Raw genomic sequence first — 21,669 nt, 5'->3', positions numbered from 1 at the left:
CAGAGCAGGATTCAATTGGAGCAGTGAGGTAGGGGAGGGATAAAACCTTTAGAGGTGATGGATGTGTTCATCACCTCGAGTAGAGGGAAAGTTTCACAGAATATATACTTAGGTCAAAATTCATTTTAAATGTGTGCAGTTAATTGTCCAATATACCTCAATGAAGTTGTAGAAACAAAAACACTAAAAAATAAATACATACATAAAAGAGTATGAATTGGTTTGGTAACAAACCGTAGATGGGTTTGAATGCTTGAGTAAAGATGTGTAGTTAGTAAGGTGTCAGGCTTTTTCAAAGCACCTCCAACATCTCCTTTGGGCCAGGAAGGAAAGTGGTAACCTCAGACATGCATCTTGGAGTGCTGGATAAAACTCTCTGGCTTCACAGAACGTCTGGATTTCTGGGTAATTCCAAAAACAATTTGAAAACAACCGGTCTCCTCATCTTTGGTTGAAGCCTGTGGTCAAAGATAATATTTTGGTGTTCTGGACGGGAGTATCTTTGAGAGGTAGAAGTAGAAATTGAGCAGGGCTCAAGACTGAGAGGGGTGTGGAGGTGTGTAATTTCTAAGTACAGTGAGAAAAGTCGTACTCTGGAAGCACCCCTGGGTCTGCAGGATGATGTACGCAAGAGGCTAGACCCTAGACCAGGGTTTCCAGACAAGACCAAAGCAAAGACCCCACACTGCCTGGCACAGTGACTGCAAATCCCACGGACTACACATATATGTCTAGTTGGCTCCCTGCCACCTCCCGGTCCCACAGCCACCCCTGAGCCACCAGCAGAGCACCAGAATCTTCAGCCTTCAGCTCTTTGAAACAGCGAGGGCTTCTCACTCTTTGGCCAGTAGGGTCTCTTGGCAGGTGACCTGGAATTGGACACACAGTGATGCTAGTCATTTTCTTCTGGGGGCTTGAATTGCCCAGGTTTCAGAGGTCATGTTGGAATGTGCACAAGCAGGGCAGAGAAAGCCATTCTGCAGAGACACACAGAAAGAAATGAAGAGTCCCCAAGCCTCCAGAACATGAGGCAGGCAGAGCCAGCCAGTGACAGATTCAGTTCTCCAGGTCTTTCTGAAACCCTGCTATTTTGGTTTTGGGAGATAGTTGAGAACACAGACTTTGATGTCAGATAAAGTTGATTTTTAATCTGGTTTCTTTTACTCACTATCTGGGACTCTGGGCGAGTCACCTGTCAGGTCCTATTTCCTTGTCTACAAAAAATGGAAATAGTAATGTCTAATTCTGAGGGAGATATTTTGAGAGTTAATTACAAGGAAGTTAATAGAGTGTTCATAGCACAACCTAGTGCATAATAGATGCTCATAAATGTTGGCTCCTTCCCTCCCCCTCAGAAAGGACCTGACTACGTGACTTAGAACTGAGAAGTGGGCGCCTGGGTGGTTCAGTCGGTTAAGTGTCCGACTTCAGCTCAGGTCATGATCCCGAGGTTCCTGAGTTCGAGCCTCGCATCATCTGTGCTACCAGCACAGAACCCACTTCGGATCCTCTGTCTCCCTTTCTCTTCCCCAACTTGCTCTCTTTAAACAATTAAACAAATTTTAAAAAGAAAAAAAAGCAAGCTGAGAAATGCTTCTGTCTGCTCCTTCTGCTATTTCCCGTCCATTCAACAAGCATTGATTGAGCAGCCCTGGGCCAAACCCTGTCTGAGGGCCGAGTTTCCAAGAGTGAAAAAGACACCATCTCTAACCTCCAACAGTCCACAGCGTCATAAATGCCACAACGGATAAAAGCATGGAGGAATTACAGGAAAGAGGAAGGACGGCTGCCTGGAGTAAGTGATCCCTACCTTGCAGTGGGGAACTCAATCACCCCCTCAGTCAAAAATCAGATTTTTATAAATAAAAATCCATAAAAACAGATTTTTATCGCAACCCACACAATCTTAAACTCTTGCAAAATTCCCTTTTACTCCCTGACAGTGCCTAACGTCTGGCATTTCCTAAGTATGTAAATTGTATTTAATAGTTACAAAGTGCCCTTCTCTCTTCCTGGTTTACTCTCCTCTATTTATTTTTATTTTTTTCAAGTAGGCTCCACACCCAATGTGGGGCTTGAACGCACAACTCTGAGATCAAGAGCACTACCCACTGAGCTACCCACTGAGCTAGTGCTCTACCCACTGAGCTAGTCATGTGCCCCTCTCCTCTTTTTAAAAATGACATTATCCAGGGGCACCTGGCTGGCTCTGTCAGTAGAACATGTGACTCTTGATCTCAGAGTTGTGAGTTCAAGCCCCACGTTGAGTGTAGAGGTCACTTTAAAAAATTAAATTAAAAAAATCTTTACGGGGTGCCTGGGTGGCTCAGTCCGTTGAGTGTCCAACTCTTGATTTAGGCTCAGGTCATGATCCCAGAGTTCTGGGATCAAGCCCACTTTGGACTGGGAATCATAAAGCCCCCTGCTTACGATTCTCTCTCTCTCCCTCTGCGCATTCCCCTGTGCTCTCTCTTCTAAAAGATAAATAAATAAAAAAGACAGTATCCTAAATCCTCTCTATCAGTGAGGCAGTGGTTTAAAATTGGGGTCCAGATACTGAGTCCTCAATAGTGATAGGGGCCTTTGTGCTGTTTTCATTGTTAACAAAGGCCCGATGTTAATCATGTTTAACCTTTCACCAGGCCTTCTGCAGTCCCTCACTGCTACTTCCTTGCTTTCAACTAAAATCCTAACTCACAATGAGGCAATGCCAGTAGGCTCAGGCTGGGCAGAGGCTTGTATTGGCTGTTATATAGGAACTTGGATTCAAATTTTTAAAGGAAAACAAAGCAATTACTAATTAACGCAGTTTTATTGTGTGCACAAATCCTCCGCAACTTTGAGGAAAAATAACTGAAAGGGTTCTTAGTGGTGAAAATGCTGGAATCCCCTGAGCTCAGAAATCTTGAGTTCAAAGGGCAAAGAACTCTCTCTTACTCATAAGCAGCAATTCTGTGGCTTCTTTACCATTGCAGCAGAAGATTTAGCTCAGGTAGTTGTTGGGCCAGGAGGAGGCAGGGGCGGGGTGAGGATGTGGGGGGTGTGAAGTGGGGGCACAGAACCCAAGAGGATTGGATGTGCCAAAACTAAATAGCCTTTAAAAAGAAAAGGCTGAAAAAAATGATCTCTGCCTGCCTTTGCTTTGTTCTTACTTTGCTCCTGAAACAGGAATTTTGAATGAATGTGTATTACTCATTTGCTATCTGACAGGCATTTTACATGCATTATTTTAATTAATGCCCATTTGACAAATTGGGTCACACTGCTAGTGAATAACTGAACCAGGATCATGAGTGCAGAGAAATCTGGTGTATGAGGCTGTTTCAACACTATGCTGTATTGCTTATTCTGCTAGAACAGGACTTATTAACATTAGGACAAATACGCTTACCTTTTTTATAGACTCTCCATTGCCTCTGGATGATGATATTATGGGTGTCTTTTTTTCTGCTATTTTTCTATAATTTCTAAATTTTTCCTAATTAGTACTATAACATCTCTGATAAGAAAACATCTTCTTCTTCTTCTTTTTTTTTTTAACAGCCCTTCTATGGATGAATACATCAGTAGCTAATGTCTGCAGCCTGTCCTGATAAAGCCTTCCACTCAAGGTTGTTGGATATATGGACTGACTCTAGATTTGAGGACTGATCAGCAGAGAGATGGATTTTGAAACCTTGGGGAGTGGATTAGGTTCCCCCAGGTTAAGTTTGTGGAATAGAAAATTGGGTTGAAGATAGAACCTTGTAAGACAAATGGTGGAAGAGGAACAGGTGAGTGGGGAGAAATAGGAAAACCAGGGAAAACCTGCTGTGTAATAGGTCACAGTAATATTGAGCTGTAGCATATTGGCCGGTATTTTGTCAGTAATTTTGATTTTCTAGTCTCAAGGAGTATCTTGAAAGTATAAGAACTCCAGTAAATGTTAGTTTTATACTTCTGGGATTTGGTGTTTTTTCTCCAGATAAAATTAATGGTCCTTGATCGAGCATCCAGAGTAAACCTGTGTCCTCCATTTTATAAATGCGTGAATTACTCTGGTCTTTGTTATTGGTGGTGTCCCTTTTCTGGAAACATGGGGACTAGAGGTTCGTTTCTGCCTTTCCCAGCTCTTAGCCACGTAAAAATTGATCCTAAGCAACTTCTCTCTGAGCCCCAACAGCTTCATTTGCAAAGTGGGAATCATTGCGCCTTTCATAAGTTGTTAAGAGAGGATGTAAAGTGCAAAAACTGCGCTTAACACAGTGCCACAAATATCTTGAGTGGTGAAAAAAATACTACCTTTGAATTTTAAAAAGGTACCCTGGAGCCTGCTTTTTGATGCGTGCAGATGAGGATCTCTGTCCATCTCCTGAAACGGATAAGTCAAACACTCCGTTCCCGACTTCGGTCAGTTTGTGAGTCAGATAAAAATCCTAGTTCCACCGGGACTCCATGCCAGCAGCGGGCCAATTCCCGCTTTGGGCCACTCCTCCTCCAGAGACTACAAGCCCCAGCATGCCGCTCTCTGGCCTCTGGCGGCTCCGCCCCTTCCGCCTTGGCCCGCACGTGGGCGCCGCTCTAGACTCCGCCTACTCCCGAAACCCGGCGGCTGGCGCGGGATGGAGACTGGGTGCTGGTTGCTGGGGGGCGAGTTCGAGGACTCGGTGTTCGAAGAGAGGCGGGAGCGGCGGCCTGGACTGCCGGCGTCCTATCGCGCCAAGCGCTGCGAGCCGCAGGTGAGAAGGCGGGGCCTGCTGGCCTCTGTCCGGGCCGCCGGCCTCGGCCTCCGCGGGTGCCAGGCGGGGAGCTCCTGGCAGCAGTAACGCCCTCCGCCTCGCCGGGCCGCCCCTCCCGCTGCGCTGCCCCTGTCCTCACGAGACCGGTGCGTTTCCCGAGCCCCACCGGTGGGCTCGGTCCGGCGGCCCCGCGCTGGCAGCGATTAACTCGTGCCGGGCGTTTAGCGGGTCTCTCCAAAGGCTCGCTGACCTCACGTCGCCCCCTGCCCTGAAATCTTCAGGAACTCCGTGTGCCCACACGGATTCTGCAGCCGGGACCCTCAGAATCCGGTTCCCGCCCACTTTCCAAAACTGAACTCTTGGCCGCTCTGCAAACGGCGACGTCCCGCCCACTGGTCTGCCCATGGTCAGTGAATTCCTCCAGCCCGCGTCAGCCTCGCTCGCAGGGTCAAATCGCTCAATTATAGCCATTTCTTAGAGTGCACCTTGAATGCTGCCTCTTCCAGGAAGTCTTTTCTGATTTCCTCCTTCCAAGGAAATACGTTTGCCTTTGACTGCTTTCCCCCTCCATTCAGTTTGTGTTACATCCCTTGTCAGGAGCGTCAAGCTCTTGGGAGTGCTAAATGATCTCAGCAGAGTGGGTGCTTGACTTTATGTCCTCTACAGCGCCTGGCGGTTTTTGTTCATAATAGCAACTCCGTGAATGTTTTGACTTCGTAGAATATTACTTTGTGTTACTCAATGGGTGTAAATCTCACCTGAGGTGTAAGAACTACTGTACTATTTATCAAAAACTTAACCTGTTCCCGGCACTGTGCTAGGTTCCTTTATATGTATTGTCTTCATTTTTCTTTGAAACCGTTGTAGAGATCTCAGGCGCTCAGTAATTACGGAAATACGTTTGTTTTATTTCACTTTCCTTTTCTCCTTGTCTGTACATTCTTTCAGCGTTACCTGTAGTAGTTGATCGCAGTGTAGACTAAAAACAGGAACGGGCTTGGGAAGTCATAGTGATGCAGCATCAAAAGCTACATACGGATAGTTATGAGATAGGATCCTGAATTCCAGCCTGGGCTTTACCACTTGCCTTTCAAGGTGTCGGTTCCTTTGTCATTTGGGAAAAAATGGAAAAAATGGCATTTGCTGGCTCCCAGGGCTGTTGTGGAGTGAAGGGGGCGAGAGACTGTCAGGTGTGATGTGCTGTATGCTTAGAAAAGTCAAAACCAAAAATCGCTTGTCTTTAGGACTTGTTTGGTACGTGATAACTGCTCGTGAAGCCAGAAAGGCCTTCCTCAAGTCTCGTTGGTTTCTTTGGGTGTAACACCAGGAATTTGGGTTAGAGGATTTGTTGTCCCTGCTCAGGTTCGGTGTGGGACGGAGGTGGGCCGCATCCAGCGCTTGACCTCTTAGGGCCACCCTTGTTCACAGATCTCCCCTCCTTCCTCTCACCAGAAAAGGGAGTTTGAAGCCATCCCGGTTGTGAATTGTTGGAGGCCTGCAGGTTACAGGGGAGCATAAAGACAATCATTTGAAAGCCAGTTTTTGCGTGATCGTTTCCCAGTGGGATCATGAACATTGGATGAAGGTTTGCAGTGAGGCAGTTGGGATTGGCGCTGTGACTGGAGAGCAGCAGAGCGCAGAGGAATTGTGGGTTCAGTACACGCACTGTTGTTGACTTACGCAGTCCTCCGGGGACAACAGAAAAACAGCAGTTGCCAGCTTTCTTCGCTGTGATGGGTGAGGCTAAGGAGAGAAACGATTTTACTAAGATAATAGGAGGGCAGGGATACCCCGGGCAACTCTTTTAGAAATGGAACCAAGCAATTTGGACGTGATGGTAGAACCATCCCAAATGCAGTTGGCGTTTTAATAGCACTTACCTGGGGATAGACTACATTCAGACTCGGTGTGTTTTTCTGTGAGGAAAAGGGAGGTTGAGTTACCACTTTAGAGCTGGAAAAACTGGCATACAGACTGCTTTTTGTTACACCTGTTTTCTCATCTTCATGTTCTTGATTCACTAACCAAAAATTCCCAGTTCACTTTCCTTCCTCTCCATAAGGTTTAGATCAGTAGAAAAGGGAATAAAATATGCCAGATGGGCATTTACTCAGACTTGCTTTCTACAGGTCTTTGGCATTTGATTGCATGGAAACCTACTTTCAGCCTTAATTTCTGTCTCTTTTGGTTAGATTCTACCTTCTGCTTTTACAACATTTTCATAATAAGCACTATAAAGATAATTCTTCTTCCCTATGTCCTTTCCATAAAGAGTTGTCAATAGCTGTTCTGACCACTCTAAAAATGTCTCTACAGGGAAACATATGTCAGCCTAAAGAAGCATTCAAGGGACACCTGGATGGCTCAGTCAACTTAAGCGTCTGACTCTTGATTTTGACTCAGGCCATGATCTCATGGTTTGTGAGTTCAAGCCTGGCATAGGGCTCTGTGCTGACAGTGTGGAGCCAGCTTGGGATTCTCTCTCTTTCTCTCTCTCTATTTCTTTCTCTCAAAATAAGTAAATAAACTTAAAAAACAACAACAACAACATTTGAACTGTCCTAATTAAAATGTAGCTTCCCAGGCACCACAACCCCACTTTGAAATGCTATAGATAGAACCAAATAGGCCTGTGCTTCTTTCTCAGTTGAGAGGTTCCATGTGATGAGTACGTTTGTTATTTATGATAAGTTTAATAAAAACTGAGCCATCACTAAAATCGTCGTTCTCGTCATAGGTTTTCCTGTGAGTCTCATCCTAAAAAAGGATCTTTTTTTGAGGTCTAATCAATAATATATGGGAAATTACTTCTACTTGAGTATGAGGTGGAAAAGTATCACTTAATTCTCTGTAATGTGCTATTTTCACAATTTCTAGTGGTTTTATGAAGAAACGGGGAGCAGTGATGATGTCGAAGCTCTAACTCTGAAGAAATTCAAAGGGGACCTCGCCTACAGACGGCAAGAGTATCAGGTAGAATTGAACATATCTAAGGTTGCACTGCCTGAAATAGGTTCTTGTTCTATCAGTTACAGCGTATCAGTTATGAGTGTGTTGTTTGTGAGGATGAATTTAGTCTTTTGTGGTAAGGGTCTGTAATCTCAGAATTCCAAATTTCTGTCCGTTTCTACATGGCTGTCTGCCATTTGTTTTGTTTCCTGTAACTACAATATAGGGATCTTCTTGGGATCCTTGCAGGTCTGTTTCCCCAGGCTGTGTGTCTCCTCATTCTGTGGGACCCTCTAGCGCAGATGCCTCATGGGGTCAGGGGAGCAAAGCACCCCAAAATGTGTAAGAAAAAGAAAGAACTAAGTTAGGTCCCAGCTTGCTTTACATATAAAATCTCATTTCTTCTTCACAAGAGTCCCTTTGTTATTTTGCTGATGAGAAAAGGAAGGCTATATAGCAAGTTAGTGGCAGAACCAGGATTCAAACCCTGGTCTGTTTGGCCCCAGAATGCTTTCCTACCATATGGTGATATTTTCCATGGTAGTAGTGGTTATATTCTCCAGCCATCTCTTTTCTACTTCTTAGAAAATAGTACTGACAAATGCTCAAGCCCTCCTCTGTTCATTGTAGAGTCCATTATAATATTACCTTCTGCCAAGAAAAAAATCATCCCTATAACTAAATCCTTTTTTCTACTATAGTTTCACCTCTTTTTTCATCCCTTCTTTTCATTTCCTTTATTTAACAAATAATATGCAGAAAGCACTGCAAGAGTACTCGAGTGTCTCTGAAAAACTGCCATCTACAAATTTTGCCATGAAAAGGGATGTCCAGGAAGGCCAGGCGCGGTGTCTGGTTCACCTGGGAAGGCACACAGAAGCCCTGGAGATCGCTGCAAACTTGGTAAGTGGTTTCATTGCTTATTTTCCATTTGTGGTCCGCGGATTGTTGAATAGTTTATTTTCTAAAAAACAAAACAAAAAACAACTTCTTGCTTGCAGCAAAATCTTTGGGTTTGGATAAGTAGATGAAAATTGTCAATGGTGTAAGAACTTTATTATGATGAACAGTTTAGAGCTCTAGACAATCACTTTCTTGTAATATTTTTTCTTTTCCTGTGTTAGGCTCAAAATTCTTCATTGCCTGAAAATCTCATTTGTAAAGGTTTTACTCTTGTTGGGAGGTAATATTCAGAGTAGAGGGATCATCAGTGACTTTTTCTTCGTTTTTTTTTAGATTTTATTTCTCAAAATTTTTACAATGAACATGGATTGCTTTTGTAAACAGGAAAAAAAGTTACCAAGAAAACCCAAAAAAACCTAAATATAAACTGAGCCAAGCCTAACAGCCTTTTTTATTCTTTTTTTTTTTCCAGCCTTTTAGAATCCCCCTTTTTTTTTTTTAACGTTTATTTATTTTTGAGACAGAGAGAGACAGAGCATGAATGGGGGAGGGGCAGAGAGAGAGGGAGACACAGAATCGGAAGCAGGCTCCAGGCTCTGAGCCATCAGCCCAGAGCCCGACGCGGGGCTCGAACTCACAGACCGTGAGATCGTGACCTGAGCTGAAGTCGGACGCTTAACCGACTGAGCCACCCAGGTGCCCCTTAGAATCCCTTTTTAAGGGATAAAGAAAGGCAGTTATTTGCAGTTCTAGATTCTGCTTGTTTTTGTTTTCAGGTGATGGCATTTTGGGTTTACTTCTGTTTTGTGTGGGTGTGTAAATTTTATATGGGATTGGTCTAAGTTGACCAATCTTAGTTTATAGATGGCCAGTTTACCTCCTCAGAGGGAATTAATGAGGCACTAGGGCACTGATCTTGAACCCTATGGATCAAGCCAAACAGAGGTCAGCCTAAAGTATGCATGCAATTGAGCTGGCCTCTTCCATGTCATTAACTAAGAGAAGTCCCTAAATTTGCTTGCCGATGGGGTTCATTGCCTAGTACTTCAGCCTCTTGCGGTGAGAGGAAACCTTGAAAGTTGTGTGTAGAATGTGGAAAACGGCTGTGTCTTGCTCTTCTTCTAAGTGTGGGTTAATTCTGAAGCTGGAAGGTAAAATTACCTCGTTGAGGAAGTACACGGCACAGTGAACTTGGTGGAATTTAACAGTGTTCATTCTCAGTCTCCCGGGTCTACAAATTAACAACAGCTTTGGCCCTTTTAGTACTTTTTCTAGACATCAGTCACCCGTCCTTCATTCCTGTTCCGTGCTCTCCCGTCATCTCTCTCTTCCTGACGTCTGCACATCTCTGTTGTGCTTGTTGCCCCGCCTAACCCACTGAAGGCAGTGGCGGTGTCTTTAGCGTCTGGGTTATTTTTGTGGTTCCCTCCAGCTTAGTTAGTCTGTTTCTGTGGCTCAGAGAAAGATCTGTTGCCAGTCAGCAGATGCAAGGTCTCCGGAGCTTGGGATGTTACCAGGCAGGGGAAAGGACCAGGCAGAAGACCTTCAGCTCCCCTGCCAGGACTTTGGGAACTATTCATCAGGCTTCTGGGCATCCTGTTGGGGAAGGAACCAGCAGTGCAGGCCAGGGGCCTTACCCTTCCTTGGGGTCTCTTCACATGATCTCAGTGGACCCTACCGATTTATATAGTTTCTCATTTCCTGGTACCTTATATTTTATTTTTTAAATTTCTTCCCTATTTATAGACCCTTCTCTTTTGCTATTAACTCTGGTCTATTTCTGTTTGTGTCTTGGTGGCTGTTGTCCTTTCCTGTTCTGTAGGGGGACAGGCCAGAATACAGCATTGAACAAAGTAGACAGCTAGTCTTGGAGTGCCCATCAGGATATGAACATTTTATGCTCACAACTTTTTTTTTTTAATGTTTATTTATTTTTGAGAGAGAGAGAGAGAGAGAGAGAGAATGTCAGAGCGCAAGCTGGGGAGGGGCAGAGAGAAAGGGAGACACAGAGTCTGAAGTCAGGCTCCAGGCTCTGAGCTGTCAACACAGAGCCTGACACAGGGCTCGAACTCACGAACCATGAGATCATGACCTGAGCCGAAGTTGGACGCTTAAGCAACTGAGCCACCCAGGCGCCCTTCATGGTCACAACTTCTAATTCACTTCTCTTCTTAATGATTTTTGGGCAGAATTTGTAATGGATTTTATTTATATTTTCTTATTTCTAATTCAAATAATTTAAACATTTTAGAATAGCTGATGCACTCATGTGATAAGCTGTGGTAAGGACATTGCTTTCTGATGGTAAATGACTCTTTTTAAAATTTATGCACTCTTGGGCACCTGGGTGGCTTAGTCAGTTAAGTGTCCAACTTCGGCTCAGGTCATGACCTCACAACTTGGAGTTCGAGTCCCATGTCAGGCTCTGTGCTGACAGTGCAGAGCTTGGAGCCTGCTTCCAATTCTGTGTCTCCCATTCTCTCTGCCCCTCCCCTGCTCATGCTATCTCTTTTTCAAAAATGACTAAACATTAAAAATAAATAAATAAATAAATTTCTGCACTCTACAAACATGTATTTCAGTCCCACCCCGTGCCTGGCTCTAGGTTCAATGCTAAGCTGACAGATGGAGCATATAAATACCTTGTGCATATACTGTTCACCAAGTAAACACATGTCTGCTCTTGAAAAGTACCCTTGAGGCACCTGGGTGGCTTAGTCAGTTAAACATCCAACTCTTGATCCAGCTCAGGTCTTGATCTCAGGGTCGTGAGCTCAAGCCTTGCATTGGGCTCCATGCTGGGCATGAAGTCTACTTTAGATAAATAGAAAGAGAGAGGGAAAGAGCCCTTTATTCTGTGACTTCTAGTGTGACTTGTAGCTCTGCTGCTTACTAGCTGGGTGACTTCAGGCAGGTTCTCTAACTTTTCTGTTGGGACTCAGTTGCCTCATCTATAAGATGGGGATAATAATGGAATCTATTTTAAAGGATCATCATGTGGGGCACCTGGGTGGCTCATTTGGTTGAGCATCCGACTTTGGCTCAGGTCATGATCTCACGGTTTGTGAGTTCGGGCCCCACGTCAGGCTCTGTGCTGACATCTCGGAGCCTGGAGCCTGCTTCGGATTCTGTGTCTCCTTCTCTCTCTGCCTCTTTCCTGTTCATACTCTGCCTCTCTCTGTCTCTCAAAAATAATTAAATGTTAAAAAAAAAAAAAATTGAAAGGATCATCATGAGGATTAAATGAGTAAAGCACTTAGAATAGTACCTGGTACATGTTAGGACTCAATAAATATTAACTGTCTTCATCATTATTGCATTTCAGAAGGAGTTGCATTATTCTGGAAAAATCACACAAAGTCATTTATTTTTATTTATTTAATTAATTAATTAATTTAAAGCAGGTTTCACGCCCAGGTGGGCCTGGGCGGCCCAGTCAGTTAAACATCCAACTCTTGATTTCGGCTGAGATCATGATCTTGCGGTTTGTGAGATCGAGCCCTGAGTCGGGCTCCATGCTGAGTGTGGAGCTTGCTTGGGATCCTCTCTCTTACTGTGTGTATCTCTCTCTCTCTAAAAAAAAAAAAAAAAAAAAAGTAGACTTTATACCCAGCTTGTATGGAGCCCAGTGTGGGGCTCAGGACCCTGAAATCAAGACCTGAGCTGACAGGGCACCTGAGTGGCTTAGTCAGTTAAGCGTCTGACTTCAGATCAGGTCACAGTTTCATAGTTTGTGAGTTCAAGCCCCACATCGGGCTCTGTTCTGACAGCTCAGAGCCTGGAGTCTGCTTCGGATTCTGTGTCTCCCTCTCTCTCTGCCCCTCCCCTGCTCTCGCTCTCTCGTGTTCTCTCTCAAAAATAAATAAACATTAAAAAAAAAAAAAAAGGACCTGAGTTGAGATGAAAAGTTGGACACTTAACCGACTGAGCCACCCAGGTACCCCCATACAGTCATTTAAATGGAATTTAATTTCCAGAGAGTTATTTACTACCTGTGCTATAAAAACTCTCCCATCAAAACCATGGTTTGTATGTAACAGCCTCTACCCCAACATACATTCTTAATATGAAATGTTACTAAACAGCATAAAGCACTTAGACTACTTGTAGAAGAAAGGTAGCTTCTCTCAAAGTCTCTTGCTCACCTTATACATAGAAGACATGAAGACGTATTACTTAGTTAAAACATCTGTTAGTTCCGAGGTGCTATGTTCTCTGTTAGGAATTCAGCATTGAACACTAAAACCTTTGGGGGAGAAAAAAAGAGTCAAAACAAAAACCAGACTCTTAATTATAGAGAACAATCTGATAGTTATCAGAGGGGAGGGGTGGGCGATGGGTGAGATAGATGAAGGGGATTAAGGAATGCACTTGTGATGAGCACAGGGTGATGTACTCCTGAAACTAATACAACACTGTATGTTAACCAACTGGAATTAAAATAAAGCTTAGAGTAAAAAAGGCAAAGAAAATTGTAGAAGTTTCTGAAGGAAAACTTTAGGAAAGAATTTTATGTGTGGTCAGGACTAAGGTTGAAATAGATGAGTTTTAAAAAGTAAAAAAAAAAAATGGAACCTAATGTTTAGGAAGGACAGAATACTAAACAATGGTAATAAAACCAGATGTATTCTGTCATCGAGAAGGTGCAGTATCACTAAATAGGTTGCATGGAGCTTTATTTTCTATATTCTCACATAATGTGTAAATATTTGGAATCCTCCCGAAGCTTTCCCTCTCTGGCCTGTTTCTTCAGTCTGCATAGTGGGTAGTTTTACTTGTATTTCTTGTTCAGTGTAATTCTTTGCAGGGGCTTCATCCGGAGGCTATAGTAGGACCAGGTTTTCTTTAGACTTAAAGTTAACTGAAAGGTAATTTTAGTCTGCCATCTGCTCTTTATAGACTTTAACTTAGAAAAAGAAGCCTGTTTTCCCTAACCCACAGGGCTTTTGCCATATGGCAAGTTGGGCAAGAGGTGGTAACTCTGGTTAAAGAGACTTGAAAAGGATTTTCTGATCAGAAGGAAACCAGGCAACCCCTTCTGGCCAAAAATAATTGACCTTCGTAATAGTTACCAGGGACGGCATTTGGATTCAATTATGACGCATCATGAAGCACTGAGAGCTTCAGGGCTATCCTGTTTAAGATGTCTAAGCCAAGTCAGATTTGGAAATGGAATCCATTCGAATCCTCAAGGAAATTACCATTTGGAGTTTTAGAAAGCCTGGAATATTAAAATGGAACCATTAGCCCAGGGTACAAAAAAGTTGGCTTGGGTCTTTCAGCTACCTGGCTGAAGACAATAAAGATTACAATAAAACTTGAAGATAAACTGACATTATGTTTTTGATGCTGAATTTTGTCAGGACATTGTCCTGGGAATTATGTTATGGTTATGACAAGAATGTTTGGGAATTTCTGATGGTTATTGGTAGGTAGTATATGTTTCTCTACGTTTACAACTTCAAACTTCATTCTCTCTCCTTCTGTAGCTGCTGAAAGATAATTCTGATTTACAACATATGCAACTTGGGTTTTTAGGCATCTCCGTTTTCACATGGAAAAGATTCTGCTGTTTCAAGTTTTTAACTTTGGGGGCACCTGGCTGGCTCAGTCAGTGGAGCTTGTGGTTTGGGCCTCACATGGGGTGTAGAGATTACTTAAAAATAGAATCTTAAAAAAATAATAAAGTTTTTAACTTTTTTTCTCCCTAGGAAAATAAAGCAACTAATACAGACCATTTAACCACTGTGCTCTACCTCCAATTTGCTATTTGTTCAAGTCTGCAGAACTTGGAGAAAACAATCCTCTGCCTACAGAAACTGATTTCTTTGCATCCTTTTGATCCTTGGAACTGGGGCAAATTGGCAGAGGCTTACCTGAGTCTGGGGCCACCTCTGTCAACATTGTGTGCGTCATCTCAAAAACAGGACGGTTTTACCTCCAGTGACAAAACCATCAAATCCTCCTTTACACACTCAGGAGAAGACTGTCTTTTGTGTTTTCCTGAAACGTTGCCTGAGAGCCCTGTGTTTTCTGTGGAAGCAAGCAGCAGTAATAACCAGAAGAATGAGAAAGCTCTGAAAAATATTCAGAACTGTGTGGCAGAAAAGAGAGAAGCAGTGTTGCTAGAGACTCAGTTGAAAGCGTGTGCCTCTTTTATACGAACCAGGTAAATGAAGAATAGATTAAACACCACATGGTACTGAGCCTAGAGTAAAGGTATTATTTTTTAATTTTAAGCTTCAGAAAGTTTTAGGCGGGACATTTGGTAGATTTTTGAGATTTTTTTCCTATAGTCTAGGTGAATCTTTTGAACTTGTCCTTTTAGTATGTAAGATTTAGATACAAGCCTATATTTGCTCGAGAATATGATTTGTATCATTACTCAAGATAAAATGTTAAAGCTATAAAACAGTAAAATTAAGAAAAGAAAATTAAATGTATAAAACATTGACAAAGGGGAAGAGGTATTTTAAACCAGGAATTTTTCACCGGGAGGTTCCACAGACATCTGCAGACAAAAAAATCTGCTCTTGTGTTTGAATCACTATTAATAATATGAATAAACAGTATTTAACTCATTCTGCAGAGAATTCCCATGGTTTAGGTACTCTGAACACTTTAAATCCATAGTAATAAGAGTTTAAGGGAAAGGGGAGCATACACTTTACCAATTCTGTAATTTATGAGAGAAACAGATTTGCGGAAGTCTCAAACGGTGCCAAAAAACAGAGTGGTGTGGTTGTTGTTGTTATTTTTAACTCTGGAGAATTCAAGAAATACTGATTAACAGTGAGGCTTACTGAGAAGTGTATCTGTTTGGCAGATTTTAAACTTTATTCAGCAGATTTATAGTCTTGACTATGTTACTTTTAATTCAGAAGTGCATTGAATGGCAGTGGTGTGCCAGGCACCTGCCTGAGGCTGGGATCATAAAGATTGTTAAAGAGGCCCTTTCTTTCCACCACTCGCTGTGTGCTGTGCTGAGGGAAACACTGTATCGTCAGTGACAGGTGGCACAGGCACTAACGGGGTGTCAGTAGTGTGAGCAGAACCTCGCGGGCCGGCGACGGGAGCGGTTCGGTGTAGCAGGAAGAAGGAAGCCTTTGCAGGGGCAGTGACGCCTCTGCTGAATGTTTCTGGGGACCTCGGTCAGCTGTACAGAGAAATGGGTACCACGTGGTTCGCATACGCTGTTTCGCGTCCGTGCGCACCACTGCCCAGGGCGGGTGTTGGATTCCCACCCTGGAGACCAGGAGACTAACGTAGAATTCTGCCCAGAGTGGCACAGCTATGAAGTGCTGCCGTGACCTTGACCCAGGCCTCTGACCCCAGAGCTTGTGTTCTTTCCAGGGTATCTTGCCGACTCCGTGCAATGTTCCCCAGCTGAGAGAGGCACGCTGGGTAAAGAGAAAGAAAGGGGGGTCCATGGGGTGGAAGCACTGTGTGGCAGTGTGGTCACGCTGTCTGCTGCGGTGACAGAGCATTGATGGTGGAGCCAGAGAGGCAGGCTGGAGACAGCGAGCCCGGGATGGCATAGTGAGGAGGGGGAGGAGGAGGAGGAGGAGGAGGAGGAGGGGGAGGGGTTTTGGGGGCAGAGCTCATTGTAAGGACCTAATAAATTGTTACTGAGTGAACCAATCTGGACTCCTCTACTTGTCAGCTGTCTGACCTCGCACAAATTAAACTCTCGGACCTCCGGTTTCTTCATCTTCACCTTCGTGGAGAAATGGGGAAATGCCTTCTTCGTGGGGTTGTGAGAGTGAGTGAAGGACTTGGTATAGTGCACACCGTGTTGGTGAGCATTTGGTAAAGGTTGTACTTCTACTGGCATAAGATGTTAAATGTCATCTTAAAGGATTTGGTTCTTAAGCTGAAGGCCTGAGTAGTATTTGAAAGTTTTAAATGTCCCAAGTGGTGTGACAAGAGCTGTGATTTCAAGAGCGAATCTGGTGGCTGGAGGATGTATTAGAAGAAGGAGTTGGGATCCTGGGATGCCGTGAAGGAACTGTGGCGTCATCAGTGGGTGGCAGTGAGGACCTGACCTGGGACAGTGCAGTGGTAAGAAGAGGAAATGAGCATCACTGCAGGAAGGAATAGACAGGACTTGGGGACCAGCTGAGGCTGTGGGAAAGACGGAGGGAAGAGGGGAGCGGAGGAGTCCAAGACGAGTCAAGACTCTACCTTGGGTAGATGGGTAGGTGGTGGCACCTTCTGCTGAGACACAACACACAGGAGGAAGAGCAGAGCAGACTGAGGGTGGAATTAAGATTTTGGTTTAATGTGCTGAGATTCAGGTGCCAGTAGGACACCCAACTGGAGCTTTTCACCAGGAGGAGTTGAGCTCAGAAGAAGGGAGCTGGAGATGAAGGAGATTAGCAACCGGATGATGGTGAGGAGTCAGGTCTGAAGGCCTCTGAGGAGATTTGACACTGAGGAGGTCATTTGTGGCCTTTGAGAAGGCAGCTTCAGTAGTGATGGGTGACAAGGCAGATGGCAGAGGGCTAAACAAACATGACACGAAGGAGCGAACGTAAGTTGTATTTTCGAGTACTTTCAGGAGCAAGAGGGAGAAAGCAAGTACATAAGAGATCAAAGGAGTCACAAATGTCCATGCTTCCAGAGGCCAGTTGGTACCGTAAGCAGGTTTGAGTGAGTCAGGGCAATGTCGGTCAAGGCATGCTCTTCACCACACTCTCCAGTGACCTCCTGCTGCACCTAGGTAAATGCTGTGGTGCTTTCCACGGGCTGCGAAATGTTGTGGAATTGGCCTTGCCTTTCTTCTCATTCACTAGTTTTCTTCTCTCTGGTCTAGCCACAGTGATCTCCAAGGTTTTCAAACACATCAAGCTAATGCATGTGTCAGGGCTCCTTCCCCCAGATATTCTTGTGGCTGGCTCATTATTTGGGTCTTAGCTTGAGTGGTAACTCAGAAAAGCCTTCCTTCACTGCCTAAAATCGTCTTATTTATTTGTGATCTCTCGTCTTCCATTCCATGGAACGGGCACCTGTCTGTTGTGCTCACCAGTTTCTCCTAATGCTTAGAGTAGTGAGCGGTCCATTCTTTAAGACCTGAAATGAACAAACAGGAGAGCTGAATGCTTCTGGGAATAGCAGTAGGGACCAGTCAGGCTTGAGGGGAACTGGAAAAATCTACACATTCAATATTTAAAAAAACAGTGAAGTGGGGCGCCTGGGTGGCTCAGTGGAGCCTGGCTCTTGATTTTGGCTCAGGTCATGATCTCTCAGTGTGTGAGATCAGGCTCTGCTTTAGGCTCTGTGCTGACAGTGTAGAACCTGCTTGGGATTCTGTCTCTTTCTCTCTCTCTTTGTCTCTCTTTGCTCCTCCCATGCTTGTGCTCTCTTTCTCTCAAAATAAGTAAATAAACATAAAAAAATTTTTTTAAAGAAGCGGGGATATGTTGTCTAAAAAAATTTAAATAAATAAATAATAAAAAACAATGAAGAGAAGGGGCCACGTGGGAGGACAGGAGGGAGGAGGAAAGAGAAGACCAGGTTATGATCATGATGGGAAAGTTAGCAGTGAGACAGTTGCAAAGTGGTCACCAGAGGCTCATCAGAGATTTGACCCTGCTTTGGGTAATTGAAGTACACTGGAGAATCTAATTAGTCCTTGAGGTCAAGTTGCTGTGGGTTCTGGGAGATTGAAGGGTCACAGAACAATGACTTCAAAGGAACACATCCCAGCACTTTGGGAGGAGCCTTTGATTGGGAAGCTTGTCCTTTTCACTCCAAATTGTTTGTGCTTTCAATCACTTGACTCCTACCGGAAGCCCTTTGAGGTTTCGCTTTCTAAAGATTTCTTTGAGAAGCTTTAGTCTGCGAATTTTAGAAAAGATGACTCTCCAAGGCAGTTTGCTCAAGTAAGAAGCTTTAGGGATTCAAATGAAGGCGAGTGCATTCCAAGCCTGGTAGGACTCCCATCCGGCAGCATGCCTGTGCTCTCTGGGAACATTCCCTCACTGCTTTCCCTTACCTGTGCCCACACGTTGGGACTTCTGTTTTTCAGGCTTTTGCTTCAGCTCACCCAGTCTCAGCAAACCTCGTTTGCTTTGGAGAGGAATTTAAGGACTCAGCAGGAAATTGCAGATAAAATGAAAGAGTTCGGCTTCAAAGAAGACACTTTGCTGTTGATAGCTGAGGTGAGTGTTCGCATAAACCCCTAGGGCTTTATGTGAACCGAGGCATCAGAGGTATTTTTCCTGGCTCTGGTACCGTTTTTAAAAAAAACAGCCAAATCTCATCTAAAAGGATGCTTTCTCCCTGCTTTACATGCCGTTTGATCACTTAATCCCGGAAAGCGGCCTCTTCGTCATCTTTCTCCTGCAGCATGCTAGAAGCAAGGGCTCAGTTTCATTTTCTTGTTGGTGCTTGTTAGTACATGCCTGCCTGAACACCATAAATGCCCCCAAATTGGTTTTTGAGTGCTGTTTAAACGAATGAATATTGACATTCTTGCAGCGTTTCTGCGCATTTTTACCTCCGTTTGTTCTCCTGACACTCTTAACGGCCTATGGGACAGGTGGAGCTGGGAGTGACACCTGTTGGGACCGGTTGGGACCTGCCTAAGGCCAGATTTTAAGTGGCAGAGCTAGACTGAAGCCCATCCGGCTACAAGTCCATTTTCTTTCTGCTCCACCTTCCTACTACCTCGATGGTTGAGAAATTCAAATGTCAGGGTTGTTGTTGTTTTTTTTTTTAACCTTCATTAGCTTTTTTTAAAATATGATGTTGAAATTTCTTAAGATAGAATTTGGAGATTATCTGTGTTTGTATTCAAGTTATTCACACTAGTTCCCTTTAGTATGAAATTGAAATGGACAGTTCAGGTACTCATCCCATGAAAGAACTTCTACCCATATCCATCCTTAATGTCTTTCTTTCAGGAAACACTTACTGCATATCTAGATTGCCAGGCTCCCTCCTTCTCCAAGCTAAGCCCCCACTTGGACCCTGTTTTCCCTCTGGTGGGACCATGCCCCTCTATCTGTTCTCTCTGAGCCTTTTTCAACCTTTCGCCTTCCGTGGGCCCTTCTCCTTGAGCCCACAGATGTGTGCGGATAGCCTGTCCCTCCTAAGTTTACTGTAGCCTTTCCTTGCTCTTTGTTTTCCTTCATCTTTCTGGGGTGTTTATACCTACTGACCACTCACTTTTTGTTCCCTCTTCTCTTTACTTCCAGAGGCCACACCAGTCTGGTTTTCTCCTGAATTCTTGATATTCCTCTGCCTCTTGGGACTTCTGGTTTCCTTTGTGTCTTAAGTACCAACATTCTCTGAGGTTCCACTTAGGTTCTCTCTCCTCTCTGCCTGTCTCCCACAGAAGTCCTAACCCCACTCACGGTTTTAGCTGTCACCTCCTGGTTGATTACCCTCCACTCTGTGTCCCTGGTCCCGTCTTAAACACTCAGACTAGTTACCTACTGAGTATTAATCTGAAAGTGCTGATATCCTCCTGTCATTTCAAGGACAAAGTGTCTAAAGTGGAGCTGCTCATCAGAACACTTTCCAGTCAGTCTTCTGTCAGTACCAAGCGGAGAGGAGTTGGAGAGAACCAGCTCTGCGTTCCACACTTCATTCTTTTCATCAGCCCTGTCTGTCATTCTTCTCTTACCCAGACCTGGGACCCCGCCAGCTGTGGGCCTGGTCTTCTCCAGTCTCATCTCTAGGGGGCACTCGGCCCACCCTTCCTTCAGGTCACCTTTCGTTTCTCTGGCACCGCCAGCACCCTCATCCCCGTCACCTGGTGCCTGGCTCACAGTGACCTCCTGGTTCATCTCTCCTCGCTTCCTTGCTTTCTCCCCTCAGATCTGTCTCAGACGTTGCTGCTACCAGGTTTACCTCACAGCATTGCTTTGAACGCGTTACCAGATGCCCCAAAACGGAAGTTGTCTCCACCATCACCTCAGAGGTCAGGTCTGATTTAGGCGCCTTCCAGAGAGTAACCCCAAACCTAGGATCTAGTAATTCCTTACGCAAATCTCGTACATCCTTTAGACTGATCTGCACATCTAACAGACCTGTCATGGGTTTTCTCATCTCCACCAACTTACTATATTCCCATCCTCAAAGACCCCACCGAAGTCCCGCGTCCTCTAGGAAGCTTTCCCTGAACGTCCCTGTCTGTGGCAATGGCTCCTTCCTCTGAGCTCGGGTAGAGTGAATCCTTGAATAGATAGCTCTTTGCCCCCCTCCCCCCCAAAAAAACCAAACAAGAATATATCTTATCTTTTCAACTAGGTTTTAGATTTCCTTATAAGGCAAGATATAAGGCATCTTTACAAGATGTCTTAAACATCTTCATCTTCTTTGCGGTGCTTGATGTACCTGTGGACTGAGTGGAATGGTCGTTCTCCATCTGCACAACGTATGTGAAGTATCTGTGGAGCTTTTTACAAAAGACAAGTGTCTGGGCTCTCACTGGGATTGTAATGTACATTTCACTATGTGCTCTTTTACTTGGTGACATGAGTACGATCCTGTGCCCTTAAATGTCCTTTCATTTCTTATTTTTTTCTCCTTTTTAGAGTTGTTTTATTTGAATTAGGATCCATATAAGGTCCACAGACTGTATTTGGTCTTCTGTCTCTTATGTTTCTTTCGTTTTGTAGTAGCTCCCCTTCTCTGCTTTTTTAAGATAAAAAAAAGTATACGTGACCTAAAACTTGCCATCTTAATCATTGTTTAGTATACGATTCAGTACTTACACGCACAGTGTTGTGCAACCATCACCACTATTTCCAAAACTTTTTCGTCATTCCAAAGAGAAACTCTGTAACCATTAAGCAATAATTCCCATCCCCCCTCCCTTCGACAGCTGGTGACCTCTAATCTACTTTCTGTGTCTATGATTTGCCTGTTCTAGATGTTTCAAATAGTGGAATCATATAATATTTGCCCTTTTATATCTGGCTTCTTTCACTTAACATAATGTTTTCCAGGTTCATCCATCATAGCAGGTGTCAGAACTTCATTCCTTTTTGTGGCTGAATCATACTCCATTGTGTGCACATATGTGCCACGTTTTGTTTATCCGTTCAGCTGTTGATGGGCATTTGCATCATTTCCACCTTTTGGCTCT

At 44.1% G+C, this 21,669-nt stretch overlaps 1 protein-coding gene across 10 annotated transcripts in view; it reads left to right on the top strand.

Moving 5' to 3' along the window:
• The first annotated feature begins 3,442 nt into the window (after positions 1-3,442).
• CF2H8orf76 (chromosome F2 C8orf76 homolog) overlaps positions 3,443-21,669 on the top strand; it is a 40,226-nt gene continuing 21,999 nt past the window's right edge. For 8 of the 10 annotated variants that reach the window (XR_006212952.1, XR_006212954.1, XR_006212951.1 and 5 more), the window contains exons 1-5: positions 4,575-4,718; positions 7,596-7,691; positions 8,427-8,570; positions 14,282-14,739; positions 18,601-18,733. Coding sequence is in view for 6 of the 10 variants with exons in the window: in XM_042973152.1 (XP_042829086.1) it covers positions 4,602-4,718; positions 7,596-7,691; positions 8,427-8,570; positions 14,282-14,739; positions 18,601-18,733 (948 nt within the window). In the remaining 4 variants the exon portion in view is untranslated. Of the gene's footprint in view, positions 3,774-4,574; positions 4,719-4,898; positions 5,125-7,595; positions 7,692-8,426; positions 8,571-14,281; positions 14,740-18,600; positions 18,734-21,669 lie in introns of those variants that run through there. The other 2 variants (XM_042973151.1, XM_042973153.1) reach the window with 2 other exon arrangements.

The sequence above is a fragment of the Panthera tigris genome, chromosome F2, assembly GCF_018350195.1.
Source record: "Panthera tigris isolate Pti1 chromosome F2, P.tigris_Pti1_mat1.1, whole genome shotgun sequence".
Classification (NCBI taxonomy): Eukaryota; Metazoa; Chordata; class Mammalia; order Carnivora; family Felidae; genus Panthera; species Panthera tigris.
This window is presented reverse-complemented; position numbering and strand designations above follow the sequence as displayed.